General features: G+C 37.9%; 1 protein-coding gene across 1 annotated transcript; it reads left to right on the forward strand.

The window, feature by feature from the left end:
* The first annotated feature begins 1511 nt into the window (after positions 1-1511).
* On the forward strand, positions 1512-12598 carry LOC140138863 (uncharacterized). The gene is made up of 8 exons (XM_072160642.1): positions 1512-2568; positions 5528-5700; positions 6520-6702; positions 8684-8833; positions 9716-9883; positions 10734-10990; positions 11339-11436; positions 12058-12598. Exons 1-8 carry the CDS (start codon positions 1701-1703, stop codon positions 12075-12077), a joined length of 1917 nt encoding a protein of 638 aa, XP_072016743.1. The 5' UTR covers positions 1512-1700; the 3' UTR covers positions 12078-12598.
* The last annotated feature ends 5445 nt before the right edge of the window (positions 12599-18043 follow it).

Consider the following 18043-nt stretch of genomic DNA (forward strand, 5'->3'; position numbering starts at 1 on the left):
CTTCACGTGCCTTGGTGCCTGGCGCGGGTCACATGACCTTAGATTTCGGGGATTCCCCAATTGTTAATCCGCTGTGCTTGATTTAACCCACACAGACTGCCTCCAAGCTGAACACGTTCACTATGCGGTACTTACACTATGTGAAGGTAACTTGACAGCGCGCATGAGCAACATTACACGTATTCCACAACGGCGATGAAGATGGCAATCGATACATCAATACCATTGATATAGTTAACTTATGCAGTGATTGATTTTCCTGACAAGCCACTGAACTGACAGCGTTTTAATTTAAGATATTTTCCCTAATGTTCAATGCAGCAATTAATTACCTATTGTTTTATTATATCTGATGCACTCGAAAATTGTATGCCGGATAATTACTTCGCAAAAATGCATTACTCAAGATAATCGCACTTGACCGTGGAGTTATTGCATTTACTCATAACGGCTCCCGAGCTAAATACAATAACTCACGGTCTCGTGCGATTATCTTGACTAATGTACTTTGCTCAGTGAATTATCCTTATCAATGTTATAGTTCCAGGTGTGTTGGTTCGTTTTTGAAGAGCCAGTCCGTCACGGTTTGGTCTCAAAATTATATTCGGATGTTTTATTAATTAAAAAGGTCCATTCCACGTTATAGTCTAAAAGGGGGCATTCCGTCATATCTTGGTCTAAATGGAGGTATTGCTTTATTTATTTACATTTATTAATTAATTTTTTATTTATATTTAAAAATTATTTATTTATTTATTTATTTATTTATTTATTTATTTATTTATTTATTTATTTATTTATTTATTTATTGATTGATTGATTGATTGATTGATTGATTGATTGATTGATTGATTTATTGATTGATTGATTGATTGATTGATTGATTGATTGATTAACTCAATGCTTTTACAAATCGTAAAAGCCATGGTTCAAGCCCTATGGTCCAGCTTTGTGTCGGGGCTTTGTGGTTCAAGAACCACCCTTGTCGATCTATTAATATAGCAGATTTGTTGATACATAAATCAAACTCAGTGCTAGATTCAAGTTTGCACATGGCAGCCATTGTACATGAGTTCTGCCACTACATTGCCTTTGATAACAAACAGGTATGATTTGTATCTACAACAAATTGAACCTTTGCGATAACAATACAGTGATCAAAGGCAATCCCAATAGAAACTTTAGACAATGTAAGCTAACTAGAAATACATTGTTTGCTTTATTCATGAGTAATATGCACCGATTTTCCCATTCTATGTTATGGTAAACCATTGGCCCGATACAGGTACATTTGTTCAGATATCCATGTATTTTCCCGTATATAAATACATAAATGAGCATTTCAACTTTTTGTATCATTAATTTTAAAAAAATTATTCGAAAACAAACCTTTTACTTTACACAAGTTAAGTTTAAAGCCATTGTACCGTTACGTCAGACGCGGAACTATTCGTTGCTAAACTGGCTTGTCAAACTGAATCGAGCGAAAATAAGTGCAACGGGGAAATCAAATATATTGTCATAGAGGAACTATGACATGACAACAAAAAAGTTTGCCTCTATTTGGTATTCACCGATTTGTGTTGTATTTGAAGGTCAGGACAGGTATAGAATCCCTTCGTGTCATTTTGCTACCGGTTTATTTCCTGTTCAGCAGCACGTAGCTATGAACATTTGGGAATTTCTACATTAGTTTCAAAATGGCTTCCAATCAGGCCTATGTGTCGGATGACGATGTGAACGCTCATAAGAAACCTAAACCGTTTACTGAAGTGGTATCGAAACACGAAGATAAGCTACCTATTGCTGTTGAAGTGAAAGGTGGAAGCAGGTATTCTGGTACCAGAGATGCTGATAATAATACGGTTCAGTTGCACAAAGGGGATATACTCTGGGTGGTTAAAGCTAATGTGGAGAGTTTCACAGTTGCTGTGGATGGCGCTAAAAAGAAAGAGCAGGCTGTTCTGTTACCTCAAGGATGGTCCGGCAAATTCAAACTGCCTTCTAGTGAAGCATACCCATCTGGACATGCGTATACATCGGTTGCAGAACTTGCCACTGACTTTCCGATCTTTGTCACTGTTACAGAGGAATTCGATATCGATGGTGTTCAAATAGCAAAGGGTAGTCGATTGAGGTTGCTTCGGCAGTCTACCACCACAACAGGAGGAAAGTTCTTAACGTGTGACATTGGTGAAACAGGAAACAGTGTAACCTTGCCGGAAGATCTGAAAGAAGGCAAGTTTGAAAAGACCGATGCTGATATCAGATTTGAAGTTAAGGATGTTCAGGAGCGGCTTCCATTGCACATAGTTGCTGTGCCTGATGATGAAGAGAGTGATGGAGCCAATGTAATTCCTGGTATTCCTGCAAACCATGAAGGCAATTTGTTATTGAGCTCAGTCAGTTATTCAGAAGCAGTTATTTGGGAGACTTGCAATCAGGAAGAGGTTGGGATCTTGAAGGTGCCATCTGGGACGAAGATGGAGGTCATTGTCCTTAAGAACTGGGAGGAAGAGAGAGGTCCACCAATGGGGATCATGGAATTGGCAAACTCCGCCACAAAAGGTATTTTGTTTATCTCAAATTTGGTTCATGTGTCGGGGTGTGTCCGTGTTGTGTGTGCGGAGGGGGTGGTTGTGTGCGGGGGAATTTGCGGAGGGATGGGTGTTTCGCGTGAATGAGGATGAATATTTATTGTGAGATATATTTGTATTGCGTACTCTCTTGATGAAGACCTCATTTATTGTAGTTTTGTGGAGACATTTTCATGTCCCTACAGACATGACAGATAAAATGTGTAAAATATTTATTTAATTTATTACAATTTAACATAATTTGTACATGTTACATTTATTCCTTAATATTTATCAGTGAATCAAAATTAAAAAACTTTTAAGTTTTTAAAAACATCTAAACAAAAGTTACATGTCTGCATTGTGTGATTGTATGTATCTTATCTTGATGGGCGTGGGGTTTTGTGGTGGGTGTAGGGTGGTGTTAGTGGTGTATACACATGTTACATGTAGATCATATAATATTTTTACATAAGATTATTTATACCTATTTGTCTATTTGTACCTATTTCATACCTACTTGATTAACCACAGAATGGTTTTTTTCTTCAAAATTCGTCCAAACCTCATTTATTCCCCTCGCATAACCCATTAAACATAACGAAAAAGACTGAAATAATACAGAATATAGTTAAATCTCATTTTCAATAAATTCTTTTATGTGATAAGTTCAGTAGCTTGAGAATTAGTGTATTGTTATATTTTATATATTATTCATTTACTAGGCAAGTGTTATCAATCTTGCACATAAGGGTTCAGTTTCATTGTATTTTCTTTCACTGTATAGCCCTGCTGGTTTTACTGCTTATTATTAAATATTATTCACACTATATTCAGTACCGTTTACTTTGTAGAACGGGGTCGTGAAATTTTGCGATACTTCCGTCTTCAGTCCGATTTACACACTGAGTACAACTGCCATATCTCTGGTAAAATAACTGGTACAAAAGTAAACAATGCCCATTATGAAATACTAATAAATTGTTGAGTTTGGACTCTGATTTACATGATTACAAAAACGCAATTTACAAATTATGTAAGCCTACCAATATTGGCAAACCCTTTAACTTATCATAGATCAATTAGTCATTTTATTTAATCAATATTAACCATCTTCTTCTGCATCGTCCCCTTTATATTCTACAAAAAGACAATTATGCCAAAATTAAAACTAGCAGCCAATACACATACCTTCAGCTCTAATTTAAGACCTTAGTTGAAATCGGTTAGAAATTAAAGAAAGGAATGAAATCAACAAATAAGGTCTTAAATCCAATCTTAAAGATGCAGCTATATTTGCTGTTGGTTCTATGACATATCTGCCTTTGTTTAGGATATAGAAGAGGGTTAAAAATAACAGGTACCATAATTATTTTGCTATAGTAAATACTAACTATAAGTTGTACCAACTGGAAATAAACACATGAAATAATAGCGATGCATTGTGCGACCAGCATTTAGGCTAATACAAGAAGTTATTTTAAATTTGCATGAAGGCGGAAGTAAACAAGGTATAGATAGGAAGTATGTTAGATCACATGAAATACCATTCTATTTACAGTCACGATGAAAAGACAGTTTGATTTTTTGCGACTACTAATACTATACTAGTTTTTAAAGCCTGTATTGAGCAGCAGTAACAGGAGTATATTAGAAGCTATTAGAACCCAATCACATTTTTTCCACACGGAGCAATCACATGAAAATGCAAATGATCATAAACAATTCGGGGAATTTCTGATAGTTTCATTATTAAACTTGAACCTCTTGACTTTCACGTGAAATCATTTTGAAAACTATGTATCCTACTATTTCAGTTTCAACTGCTTCTATTATTAAACTGACTGAATATTATGATTCATATTTTTATTTTAAAATGAATCATACCAAACCATTTGGTAACAATATTGGAAATACATACACCTGTTGCAGCGATACCAAAAGATTGTATGCTATATATTTGTATAGCTAAGAAGATATACAGCCTACCATAACAAATGAACGCAACTGATATTTAGACCAAAATTGTGTTTTTAATCATAACTGGCTCCGTGTTGGTATGGTAATATTTATACTAGGCCTATATATAGAATATCTCAATAGAATACACACTTTTGAATTGCTTTATAATACAACTTTTACAAGTCAATGATAGCTGAGTACACTTTGACCATTATCTCCGAATTTCATACACTTGTGCCTTTTTGTCGTGGGACAGTTTCCATGATAGATAACCACAGTTTTACTTTCGGTTGTATATTGGCTGCATCCCTGTATGAATTGTTAGATACCCCAAATATCAGAATATTATATACAACGCCTAGTTCTTTAGATAACCTCAATATACATGTACAGTCATAAAATATGTTTTAGATCCGAGTAGATAGGCTTACCTACACTCAGTACAAATGACCACACAGGGAAGTGCCAAAAAATATGGGTCTCAATTTCGGGCATTTGGTATAACAATGGGCCTTTTTCGAGGTCAATTTCGGCATAAAAGTTGATCTTTTTTTTCTCCAAATTTTTCGAGAAAAAAAACACTCAACAATTTCACTTTAGCTAATTTTAAATAGTTTTTTTGAATTTTTGATTAAATTTCTGGAAATGGTTAAATATGGACGTAAGGTATAAAAATGAGTTCAGTTTTCTTGTAAAATTTATATAAATATCGGTGCACTTTCAGATTCTCATAGATCCTTCCGTATTCAAACCAAATTTGAGTACCCACGGGGTATAGATAAACTCAAACTTCATAGCTAACATTTAGCCTGGCCAAGAGCCCTTAAAAAGGTAAGTCCGGTCCTTGCCGGATGGTTTGTTTTAGTGACGAATTAAGCATAAGCCAACTGTGATCGAGACTACCTGTACCTCAGACAACTGAATAGTTTAAATTAATCATAGCCTAATGGACTAAAAAAATAATGCATGTATTTCTTTTCTGCTGCTAGATAAGTCAGTGTATGCGATACCAGCCGATGGACATGAGGAAGCTCTTGACGATCTTGGTATACCAAATGATGCCACTCTCATCATTCATCCTGCAGAGAACATTGAGAGAATCCTTGTGCAAGGATGTAATGCTCCACTGATGGTTAGCAAAAACTATCGGGGATATTTCAAGGTAAGAAATGTGAAATATTATACTACCAACACAAACCTATGACATCTTCCGCTGGTTTGCGAGTACAACATTTTAATAACAATAGGTCTCCGCAAATTTAGTAACAATAGGATACATTATGGGAATTTTTAGTACTGCTTCAAGCTTTGATATTCCTTGAAAATAGTACATGCTTGTCAGTGGCTTTTACGAATAGCCCGCATTACTCCCGATCGGTCCAATAGAGTGCCAAATATGGAATATGAGTATTGCATGCTGATAATACCTTCATAGGACAATGTCCATACTGGGTTATCTCATTATCTTCCCATGTGGAAAGCCTGGCTGGACTAGGCGGTCAACCAATATACAGGTATCCAGTACATACTTTACGGTGGGAGCTAACGTTTTGGTTGGTCCAAATGGACACACCCAACATTTCAAAGTATCTAGTATTGGTTGGTTGGTTGGAAAAAGGAGGGATGAATAATGTAAATGGGATGAGAATTGAAGGAAAATTGCAAGCAAAGGTATTCCAAGATTTTAGTTGTGAAGTGGGGTTGTGGAGAGTGGGGTTATGGACCAGGGAATAAAGCATAATCTCGTTATAACAATATCCAAGCAGCACAATAAATCATCTCCCATAAAAAAGTTTGTTCCTACGAATACATTCCCCAGCTCCCCTGTAAAATAACCCACGGGATTGTTGTTGAAGATATGTGGCCATGCAAGCATCATTTTTAAAGCCTTTAACCACTAAATGATCCACTGAGTTAAGTAAGCCTACTGGTAAATGCCATAATTATGGTCCGATATTATTAATATCTTATTCCTTTGAAGCCCCAAACTGAATATGGTACGGGACAAGATCTGGTCAACTATGGAATCCAACGTGAGGTGCGTGTTACCAAGCCTTATGAACCTACTGAAGATGAAACTGGTTTATCAGCGTTGTTTGTCAATGATATGGTCAAACTACATCTGTCATCTGCTAAAATGTTCTCTACGGATGAGGAGACTGAGGTGAGTCAGCAGGGTATTCGCCGTAGAAGTGACGTAAATAATCGGATTAACTAGCATTGCAATAGATGAATACAATTTTGAATAGATCGCCCTTCACTACATCATTCACGCGGTACTATATTGGACCATAAGTCGTGTTCACACGGTCGGACTTAAGTCACTTATTACCGGTAATACGGTAAGTCACTATTACCGGTTATAAGTCGCTTAATACCGATAATAACTCATTTATTTCCGACCGTGTGAACACGACTATAGATGTCAAAGAAAGGCTGATTACTCGCACCTGAAAAGAGCGGTATTGTATTCAATCTATGTTTGCAGACATATATATAAACGCATCCCAAAAAGAAAGTATCCAGTTTGATTTTGGTCCATAAATCAAAGATGGGGTCTTAAATCAAGACCTACCAAAAGTATGGTACAGATGAATTTATTCCGCACAGTTTGATACCTCATTTGTCCAAATCGATGCAGAATTGATGACACAGTGACCTTTTAAATGCAATCACCTCAATTTAAAAAGTTGCAGTAATCTCTATGTGGTTTTCCTGCTTCTCAAGATTCTTCATCAGAGTTCTTCATAAAGGTACACAATAACTGAGACGGTATAAGACTGTTTGACTTCACTTCATGTGTTTTATTCAATACAGATGCTCGTTTACTCCTTCCTCAATGTTTTACTCTTCACAGTCAATATCTGGTATGTCCTCCTGCTGCATCAATGACTGCCAAACAGACATCTGCGGCGCATGCTTTTAGTGAGACGCCTGATGCGCCCTGGCCTTGATCTATCGCTGCCCATATTGAGCATGTTGAGTAGCAGGACCAAATCAATAGAAATTTACTGCAACTTTTAAAATTGAGGCGATTGCATTCAAAAGATCATTGTGTCATCAATTCTGCATCGATTTAGACAAATGAGGTATCAAAATGTGCGGAATAAATTTATCGGTAACATACTTTTGGTAGGTCTTGATTTAAGACCCCATCTTTGACTTATGGACCAAAATCAAACTGGATACTTTCTTTTTGGGATGCGTTTATATAGGTAAATAGAGCAATCTGCGTGTAGTGCATGGCGATCTATTCAAAAATTGTATTCATCTATTGCTATGGTAGTTAAATAAATAAATAAATTTCGGATTTATATAGCGCCTTTTTCCAGCTAGATCTTGAAGGATTCAAAGCGCTGTAATTTCGCTGCTATGGTGAATCATCACAATCAGATCGCATCATCTAGGCCAGTTGCAGCCGAACCTCAGGCGCACACCTATCCGCATTTATATTGTAACATCCACCAATTATCTGTGCAGCTCCCCAAATTCCATTGGGTGAAGAGAATTTTGATAACCAAACAACTATTTACCGATTTTGTGGAAGCAGGAGGAAACCGGAGATCCTGGAGAAAACCTGTGAGAGCGAGCGTGGAATCGGGATAAACCAAGTGCACATGAGTCCTTGGGCCGCGCCGGGGCTTGAACCCGGGACCTCAGTGGTACAAAGCGAGGGAACTACCGCTGCGCTAACTCGATTATTACGTCACTTCTACAGCAAATAGGGACAATATCGAAAAGTCACTCGGGTCACACACCTTTACAAGTCTATCCATGCATAGCACCTAAACGAAGAAAAACAATGAAAGAAGGAAAAGAAAAAAGAAAGAGAGGAAATAAAAGAAACGGAAAGACCGAAAGAAAAAAGAAGAGAGAGAAAATAAAAAGAAAGAAAGAAAAAAGGTGGGACAAAAAGAAAGAAACATATCAATACAAAGGGCTGTGACCTTTTGGAAAATTATTGTTAAGTACGCCTTGCTGGCCTGGAATTACTTCCTCCCCAAAACCTTCCAGACATTGAGGCAAAATTGTATTCTTCAAATTGCGACATCTCAGTGGCTGGCAGCCTCTACGTAATAGCCCTGCATAATATTTCAATTAAGGTCAACATGATAATCATTGCCTTATTTTCTATATAATAACAGATTCTGGTTGTCGAATTAGAAAGAACTTCTTCAAAAGTTGGTGCCACGTTAGGAGTTATTTACGTGCCGGCTACTGAGGTGGTTGGCTTCCAGGAGAAGTTTCAATACTCGGTGGATCAGAAGATAGCACAACTGGCTCATACGTCACAGGTAAGGGGTGCTATTTATCGCTCTTCTTAGTCTTCTATTTTAGGAACGTGTAACTGGGATTCTAAAAACTGGTTAGCAAGTGGTGGTAACGTTTTCCTTTCTTAGGATAGGCTTGTTAACAGGGCCGTTCCTAAGGATTTTGCCGCCCTAGGCAAAGCCTCTTCCTGCCGCCCCACCAAAGCATACCAAAAAGTGTTAAGGGAGGTTGCCCCCTTGGAAACTCATCATTTTTTTCCAGTGGCGGAGCTAGGGTTTATGGCCCCCAGGGCTAAGGGTACATAATGAAACAATTGCGCGCGGACGAGCGAAAATATGCACAAATAGGGCTTCCCACTAATTAATTTTGGTTATCATGAAATTGAATATCCGTCTTAAATTGATATTTCAAATGATTTTGTGCGAAATGCGCGCGAAAATTTTGACTTTCAGCACATGGAGGGGCGCAGAATCGATGCTGAATTGGTCAATTCGGTGCCCCCACGTGCCTCCACCTCCCCCATCGCTACGCCACTGGATTTTTTCCACCCTGTTTTCTGATTCTCTTTTCGCTCTTTTCCTCCCATTTTTTCTTTTTATCCGCCCTCATTTTTTCTTCCTTTTTTTTCTCCATCCCCGTTTTTTTTCTTTTTCACCTTTTTTGCGCCCCTCTGCGTTTGCCGCCCTAGGCGACCGCCGGCCCTGCTTGTTAATGAAGTCTAGTTTTATTGGAGGAGAGGCACTTAAGGTATACACGGCAGGCGAGGCGATAAGGTAATGGGCAATATTTTGAAGTTAATGGATCATTATTTTTTATTGAATAATTACACCCATAAACAACCCAAGCAAATATTTGCTTTCACCATTCAATCAAGTATTTTACCATCCGTACTTGTTCAATTTCAGGTTCCACTAAACGCATCGTTTACGAATGGACCAGTCAACAAACCCTCTACTGATAGCCCGACCGGTAGATCCGGTACGGACGAGGAGATCCTGAAGCAAGAATCACCCCTTATGATACTAGGATCATACAAGTACCCTATCGTCATGGCAACAATAGTTAACAAAGAGGTATGTCTATATGATTCACATGCTTAATTGTCTTGCGCTATGGAATGAAGTAAGACTGTAAAAACGCTTTTGTCCGTCTCTCCGTCCTTCCGTGAAATTATAGGCCATACTCACATTCTCAATTTGTGTTTGTAGTCGCTGTTAAACAGGAATAAACGTAATCAGTTGGTATCATTGTGTGACGTTTTTGTTTAAGTTTGTTCAGCAGAAAATTATATCGGATCATGTTTTACTTTTGATGTTATAATCGTTTTTCTTAATTGGTTTTGATGTTTAAAGTTTTTATTTATCAATTTGTCCGTTGAACCTGTTGTTGTGGTGCGGTCCAGAACTTAACTGGTCCGGCTATAAACGTTATTCGGATTGGTGAATGTTATTATCGGACTAGCGAACCTTAGGGACCGATCGTTATTTACGGCAGGGGGGGGGAATGGGTGTTTTGGCAAAAATATCGACAAAAAATTTCGTGGTTCCCCCCTCGCGTCCGCTCAAAATTTTCGCGATCCCCCTTGTTTTCCCAATTTTCTCCATTTAAAATTTAACAATCCCCCCTCCTGGTTCAACTAAAAATTTCAGGTTCCCCCCCTCAAGACCACAAAAAAATTTGGTGTTCCCCCCTAAATTTACCCATTCCCCCCTGCCATAAATAACGATCGCTCCCTTAGGACTAGCGATTCCCGTGCTTTGAAGGGTATAATCATTTAATGACACTTTTTTCTTTGTCGTCCATATTTTATCGCTGCAAAATTTCTCCTTGGGGGAAATCCCCCCGGCTCTCTCTGTTGTAGTTTATTAAGTTGTTTGACATTGCTTTTACTGATTGTTCTTAACAACTATAAAAAACTTACAGAGCCCACAAGACAGCAAAGTTGTGGAAATCTCTGAACATTGGAAATTGAAGCTCCATCGTGTCCGTCGACCACCTGATGTCGATATCAACGCCCTTCCAACAAAGAAACAATCAGAGAAGTCAGACCCAGCCGTCAAGAAGGTCTCGCAGATATATTTCGATCGTGTAAATGGACAGTTTCAGCAACTACTTGCTACAAAGAATGTCAGACGACGAGGGAAAAGGACTGTCAAGAAAGAAGACGCCGAGGGCAAAAGGTAACACAAAATTTAAGGTTATGTGTAAAGAAATATAGTTTGGCATGCCTCAAACAGGGATGGTTTTGCCCTTTTCAGAGCCAGGCTAAAATTGAGAGCGGGATTGAGAGCCGCCTGGATATGGGATTCACGTGTTACATCCATCCCGCCCGTCCCTGTAACTGATTTCGCACTCCAAACCAGGCTTCTTTTGTTTAGATTTAAGATAATCATGTTAAGGTTAAAATACATCATCCAGTTAATAGTTCAAAGGTCATACAGAGGTCATCATGCAGATATTTGTGACAGCAACTAATATTCGCTTCAATATTGCGAAAGTAATGCATATGTGTATCACTCTTTTCATAGGAAAACCTGGGTACAGCGCCATTTGTCTTTCAAATCAATCCAGAAGCGTCTATCAAGAGGGCCAACATCGGAACATGCAGGGGAAAATGGACAGACAAGTAAGATGAACAATAATAACATTTTAGGCCTACTCTATAACTTAGACCTACGGCAATATATACCCTTCGTATTCCTACAAGGGCCATAATCCTAACCCTGGGTCTTTTGCCCTTTTAATTCCGTCAAATCATAACCATATTCTCAACTCTTAAACAAAATAGTGAAAGGTTTTTTATACAATTGTGTCAAAAAAATTTTTAGCGTATAGTTGCTATAGTAGGCCTATATTTCGACTGCTCAGTGTCAGAAGTGGGTAAATGTAATAGCTGCCCTGTGAACATTTGGCAATTTACACACCACATGCCAGCTTTCGTACTTACCCACTTCTGGCGCTGAGCAGTAAATCTACAGTATCTAATGGAAGTATAATCAGGGAGTCGGGGGATAACAGTTGGCCTATAACATAACATAACACAACACAACACACAACATAACATAACATAACTTAACTTAACGAACCACGCAATTGCATCGTCCATCGGAGGGGACATTAAGTCGTTGATTACGCCAAAAGATCCACACATAAATGGCAATGAAAATGAAACGGGGAACATTTGTGCTTATGGACAAGCTGATCAATGTGATGTCATGATCCATATGTTTCTCTTTTTCTCTTTCAGCGGAGGAGTGGACAATCTAGGATCCGTAATTCGTCACATTAGAGTGCAAGAAAGTCACATATTAATGCTGCCTCGTGTAATAGGTTTTGAAATTGCATTTACAGAGGAGTCCAAAATGTGACCAATTTTATATCATCATGACGCATTTGGTTTTGAGTTTTCTACGAGTGGAATAAGATTAGGACATGCTCAGTAGAACTGGCAGGCATTTAAGTCCCCGGGATAAGGACCGAAGATGAAAATCAGAATTTTTTTGGTTTCCAACCATTTTATTTATAGAAGCGACATGAATGCACGGAAGTTTCAGAACAAATTGTGTAACTGAGTGTAGCAGGGAGGCAGAAGATGTCTTCGGAACTATATAGATATAAGGCCCGAAAGAAACTTTAATCAATCCTAATTCGTGAGTCTTGTTAACCGCGGGACGAATGTCTCGTTCGGATCGCAGGCCTTCTCAATAACAAGGCGTTCCGAATAGGATTGACAAAAACAATACAAAATTCTAGTTGAAATCCATACACAACCTAATCTTCCACACAGTAAATTTTAAATGGGATTTCCTGAATAGGTGACACCATCTACACCCCTTGTGTGAAGGATTGAGGTCATGCCTTTCACGTGTGTTGCTAATCTTCGAGTATCGAGTTTCGAGTTCGAGTATCGAGTTTCGAGTTGCAATTTTCGAGTATCGAGTTGAAATCTTCGAGTATCGAGTTGAAATTTTCGAGTATCGAGTATCGAGTTGCAATTTTCGAGTATCGAGTTGAAATCTTCGAGTATCGAGTTGCAATTTTCGAGTATCGAGTTGAAATCTTCGAGTATCGAGTTGCAATTTTCGAGTATCGAGTTGCAATTTTCGAGTTGAAATCTTCAGTATCGAGTATCGAGTTGCAATTTTCGAGTATCGAGTTGAAATCTTCAGTATCGAGTTGCAATGTTCGAGTATCGAGTTGGGATGTTCGAGTATCGAGTTGCAATTTTCGAGTATCGAGTTGCAATTTTCAGTATCGAGTTGAAATCTTCAGTATCGAGTTGCAATTTTCAAAAGTATCGAGTTGAAATCTTCGAATATCGAGTTCAATTTTCGAGTATCGAGTTGCAATTTTCAGTATCGGTGTTGCAATATTAATGGTACCACGATACCAACCCCCTTACGGATGACTTTACCGTAACCTAAAATCTGCTTTAAATTTAGTTTACACCCTCTACTTTTATATAGCTCGATAGGTATCGGTATTGAAACTCGAACATTTAAAATTTGGCAGATTCTCGAATTTAAAACTCGAAGAGGCCGCCTTTAACATGAGCCTCATGTTAAAGGTTTTTCGAGTTTGAAACCTCATACCTATCATAATGCCAAAAAACTAACGATTTTTCGAGCTCATATAAAACCAGTAGAGGTACAACGATTATATTGCAACTCGATACTCGAAAATTGCAACTCGATACTGAAAATTGAACTCGATACTGAAGATTTCAACTTAAGATACTTTCTTTTGTGCAACTGCGATACTGAAGATTTCAACTCGATACTGAAAATTGCAACTCGATACTGAAAATTGCAACTCGATAACAAACTCGAAAACCTGAAAAGTTCGAACTCGATACTCGAAGATTTCAACTCGATACTCGAAAATTGCAACTCGATACTCGAAAATTGCAACTCGATACTCGAAAATTGAACTCGATACTTTAAGATTTCAACTCGATACTCGAAAATTGCAACTCGATACTCAAGATTTCAACTCGATACTCGAAAATTGCAACTCGATACTCGAAAATTTCACTCGATACTCGAAAATTGCAACTCGATACTCGAAAATTGCAACTCGATACTCGAAATTTGCAACTCGATGACAATATCAACTCGATACTCGAAAATTGCAACTCGAAACTCGATACTCGAACTCGAAACTCGATACTCGAAGATTAGCAACACACGCCTTTCACCGGGTTCATGGATTTCAACAGGAATGGCCATTTTTTACATGTCCAGTATTAGTTCACTTGTTTTAAAGCAAATCCCATTGTGGTGAATACATATTATGTAACCATTGTTTTATAAGTCGGTTGGATCATTTTTATAGTTGTGTATAAAAGTAAAACGTAAATAATCAATTCATCAGCAATATGATCGGCAACATCACTCACTATCGCACGTGTCTGTTGACTACTCGTTGACTCGTTGCACATTGACTATTCTTTCGTTTCCCGATTTGCAACGTTGGTATATTAAGACAAACCAATTAAAGAATAGGTTGAAACAATAATGATTTATAAAAACTAACTATTTCATATGCAAATGTGCAAACACACAACAGAATGCGATATGCCGATTATATAGTGTTTATAAACACATCAAAAAAAAAGTTCCCACTCGTTTGAGTGGTAATAACTTGGACCACAATTAATTAAAATCAAGACTGATATGCTGCACATGTGGCGAATTTTGATAGCTGGAATATGATACCGTACATATAGGTAGACAGAAATCGGAATGATCAAGAAATTATTCAAATTAATGATTGAATGATATTTATTGCGTTTCGAGAAGTAGCTGAGTGACTTTACTGTGTAAAACGCTACGCTAATGGGTATCAACTACCAATGCATGTAATCAGTGGCGGCGCAAATGCCCCCGTCAGAACTCTTGCCACCATGTTGCCCCTGTAAAAACCCCAAATTACGAACATTACCACTTTTTACGGCAATTTTGCGCAAAATGTGTTGATTTCCCCCTCCCTTAAATTCACTTTGCCCCCTCAACCCTCCCCCCCCCCCAAAAAACATCCTGGCGCTGCCACTGCATGTAATACACACCAAATTGAAAAGACGCGGTCAGCATGGTCAGTGCACCGATCGATGACACACGTTGATTGCCACTAACTTCAGATGAGTAGAAAATGTTAGGCTATGCAATTTGTTTCAAATCGCAATCAATTTCATTCAATCACATAACCACGGGCATGGCTCAATCACTCCGATTTGTTTGACACAGGTTTGGTATACAGCAGCTAGCAATTTATCCTCACGTTTATATCAACTCTGTTGCTGGTAATAAATTGGGCTCAATGTTATGACCACTCAAATAAGTGGGGATTTTCTTGGTGTTTACTTCATTTGTATATTGTATTTTAAATACTTGGTATAGGGAAAAACGAGCTAGTAAGAAAACTTCTTGGAAGTGAGGGATGTCACTAAATGTTGGATTTTCTTCATAGCAAAGAAGTGTTTATTGATGAACTTTTTTTATTGAATGGTCAAGAGAACTTATTTTGACATTAAAATTACCACACACACGACACAAAAGTACTGCAACATCGCTGAAAAAGAAGAATTCGATAAACTGTAAGTTGATCCAATATCCTGACAAATTCTCATTATGAACCAGATAGCAATGTTCCTTGCATGAAACAATTAAGATTAGGCTAATCGATGGGATGGAAGATGACCACTGTGGTAACATCATGTACGTATCGGGTGGAAGAAATCAGCAGCTTCAGAAGACAAAGATCCTTCAAGGTCTGTGTGACTCAGAAAAATGAAAGATCATATGGATGCCCCTAGACAATTATTTTCTTCCAAACACCTATATGATGAGTCATTCTACGGGGCACCGAGCCTGATTGAGAGGCCAATAACCGTTTTTCCGAAATTTTCAATGGGACCATTCAAATGTTTCATTTTGATTGGCAGCATGTGCCCCCGCTGTGACGCCACGCCATATTGAGAACCAACGTTAGGGTCAACTTAAAAGCTGACGAAGCTTAAGGCGTGGGGTATAAGCGACCTTGAAGTACAGGTATCTGGAGAAGGGAAGCAACGAGTTACCCCAAATCACAGCGCCGAGTGTTAATATATATTTATTTTGGAAGGTTCGTGTTTGTTTTAAATTTTGGGGCGTTTTTCCAAATTTGATATTTTTGGTGATATTTCAAAAAAGCGACATGCCAAAGACAAATCTTTTTGCACATACTTTGTTATTGCTAATACAACTCTTTTCTGCATACCTACGTTACAATTCGTTTTGGTGATTTAGTAATATTATAAATTTTGTGACTGCATTTTGGCGTTTTCGATGCGATTTTAGGCTTACTGTGATTTAACGTTGATATCTGGTCTTGCTCCTTTTATAATTTTACTTTGATCGTTGGCTTTTGTAAATAACAGAATGTAGATTGGCTCTGAATAAGTCTCGTAGTCCTCTTGGTGGGTTTTTTCATGATATATTTAGTTTGTATTTGCATGTAACAACCCAAAACCGACCTCTGAATTCAGGGTTGAAGGCTGTTTTCGGGCCACATTTAAGGTTTTACAATATGGCTATATTTTCATTTGCTTTAATGAAGTAATCGGATTTGAAATTATTTAATTAAAATTGATAGAAATTTAATAAAGATCATGAAGGTAGGTCAACATCAACGAACACTGGGTTTGTGAGTAGGTCTAATGTGTTTGCATTCTGATATTATGTAACATAAAATCTTTTAGATGCTAACAATAGGGGACCTATACATAGTCTTCCAACGATTTACGATAATACTGAAAATCTTCAATGATATGTCATGTGTGACTACCGCAAATGTTTTTTTTGAATAATCTCATGAAGCTCCTCTTATTACCCGTGACGTGGTTGAAGTCATTATTATTTTGCGATAGTCACGTTACCTTATCATTAAAGTTGAAGATTTCCCGTCTTTTTTCAGTCTTGCAATCTTTGGAAGACTCCTCCTTCCTTTCCCTGTGGTTCCCTTCCGGTCACCAATTCCCCCGTCACCATATTTGGACCTCCCCAAACAAAATGAATCATTGGGCTCCAATACTGAAGCCTTCTGGATTATTATCTGAACCAAAAGTCTCCCTCTCTCCGCGTTAGACGATTTTGGCATTAATTCTGCCAGTTTAAGCTCTCGTGACTTGGGTAGGTTAAATTGAACATTTTGTCATGTGGCCAGGCTAATCGTAACTGCTTCCTGGAAAGATCCTTGACATTACTTAATGTATAGAATCGATAGGACCAATTAGGACCCATGGTCCTCGCGTGGGCTTATATTATGTATGACGCAGATGGTTGCCTGCCTGTCTGCCTGCCGCGTGGTTGTTTGTTTGTCTGCCCTGGTGGAAGCAAAATCATTAATCCACTGCGCAGCTTAAACGCAATAACCGATCACCTACAAACTTGGTAAGGAGATAGTACATGGTGGCCTGATGTGCTGTATAGTTTCGTGATTGTTATTTGTATATTTATGAATATTGATGACTTATTTGTTTATTTTGTCTCAATTTTCATTAATCCACCCTGCAGCTTAAACGTAATAATCATTCAATTTCAAACTTGATATATGGTATAGGATATGATGGCTTCATGTGCTGTATAGTTATGTGTCATGTTATTTGCATATTTATGAATATTAATGAGTTTATTTGAATATTTTGCCTGATATTCAATTAACCCACTCTGCAGCTTAAACACAACAACCAACCAAACTTGGTATGGTGGCAGGGTATGTTGGCTTCACATGCTGTATAGTTTTGTGTCTTCCATAGGGGTGTATATGTTTACATATGTTTGAATATTACCGACTTTATTTGCATATTTTGCCTAAAATGCCATTTCTTTACTATGAAGCTTACATGCAATTACTAATGAACTTCTAACTCTGTAGGGTAAGCAAGGGGGCAAAGTTTATTGGCAAGGCGGGGGATTTTTGGCACGCCGTTTGGAAATTTTACCCCCCGGCTTATAATTATTGCACATTGGTCTCGCTAAGAGTTTTGGGGGCATTTTTTCACTCAATTTTTTTCACTCAATCTCGTTTGCATCTTTACAAGGGCTAGACACTTGTGTAATGACATTAAAACATAAAATTGAGTAGCATATAGCAAGGAAATTTTCAAACTACTTTTTATCATCATGAAATGAAAGGAATAACTCATATAATTGGACTAAATTTTATTTAAACTATATGTAAATAGCGCCCTCAAT

The sequence above is a fragment of the Amphiura filiformis genome, chromosome 18, assembly GCF_039555335.1.
Source record: "Amphiura filiformis chromosome 18, Afil_fr2py, whole genome shotgun sequence".
Lineage (NCBI taxonomy): Eukaryota > Metazoa > Echinodermata > Ophiuroidea > Amphilepidida > Amphiuridae > Amphiura > Amphiura filiformis.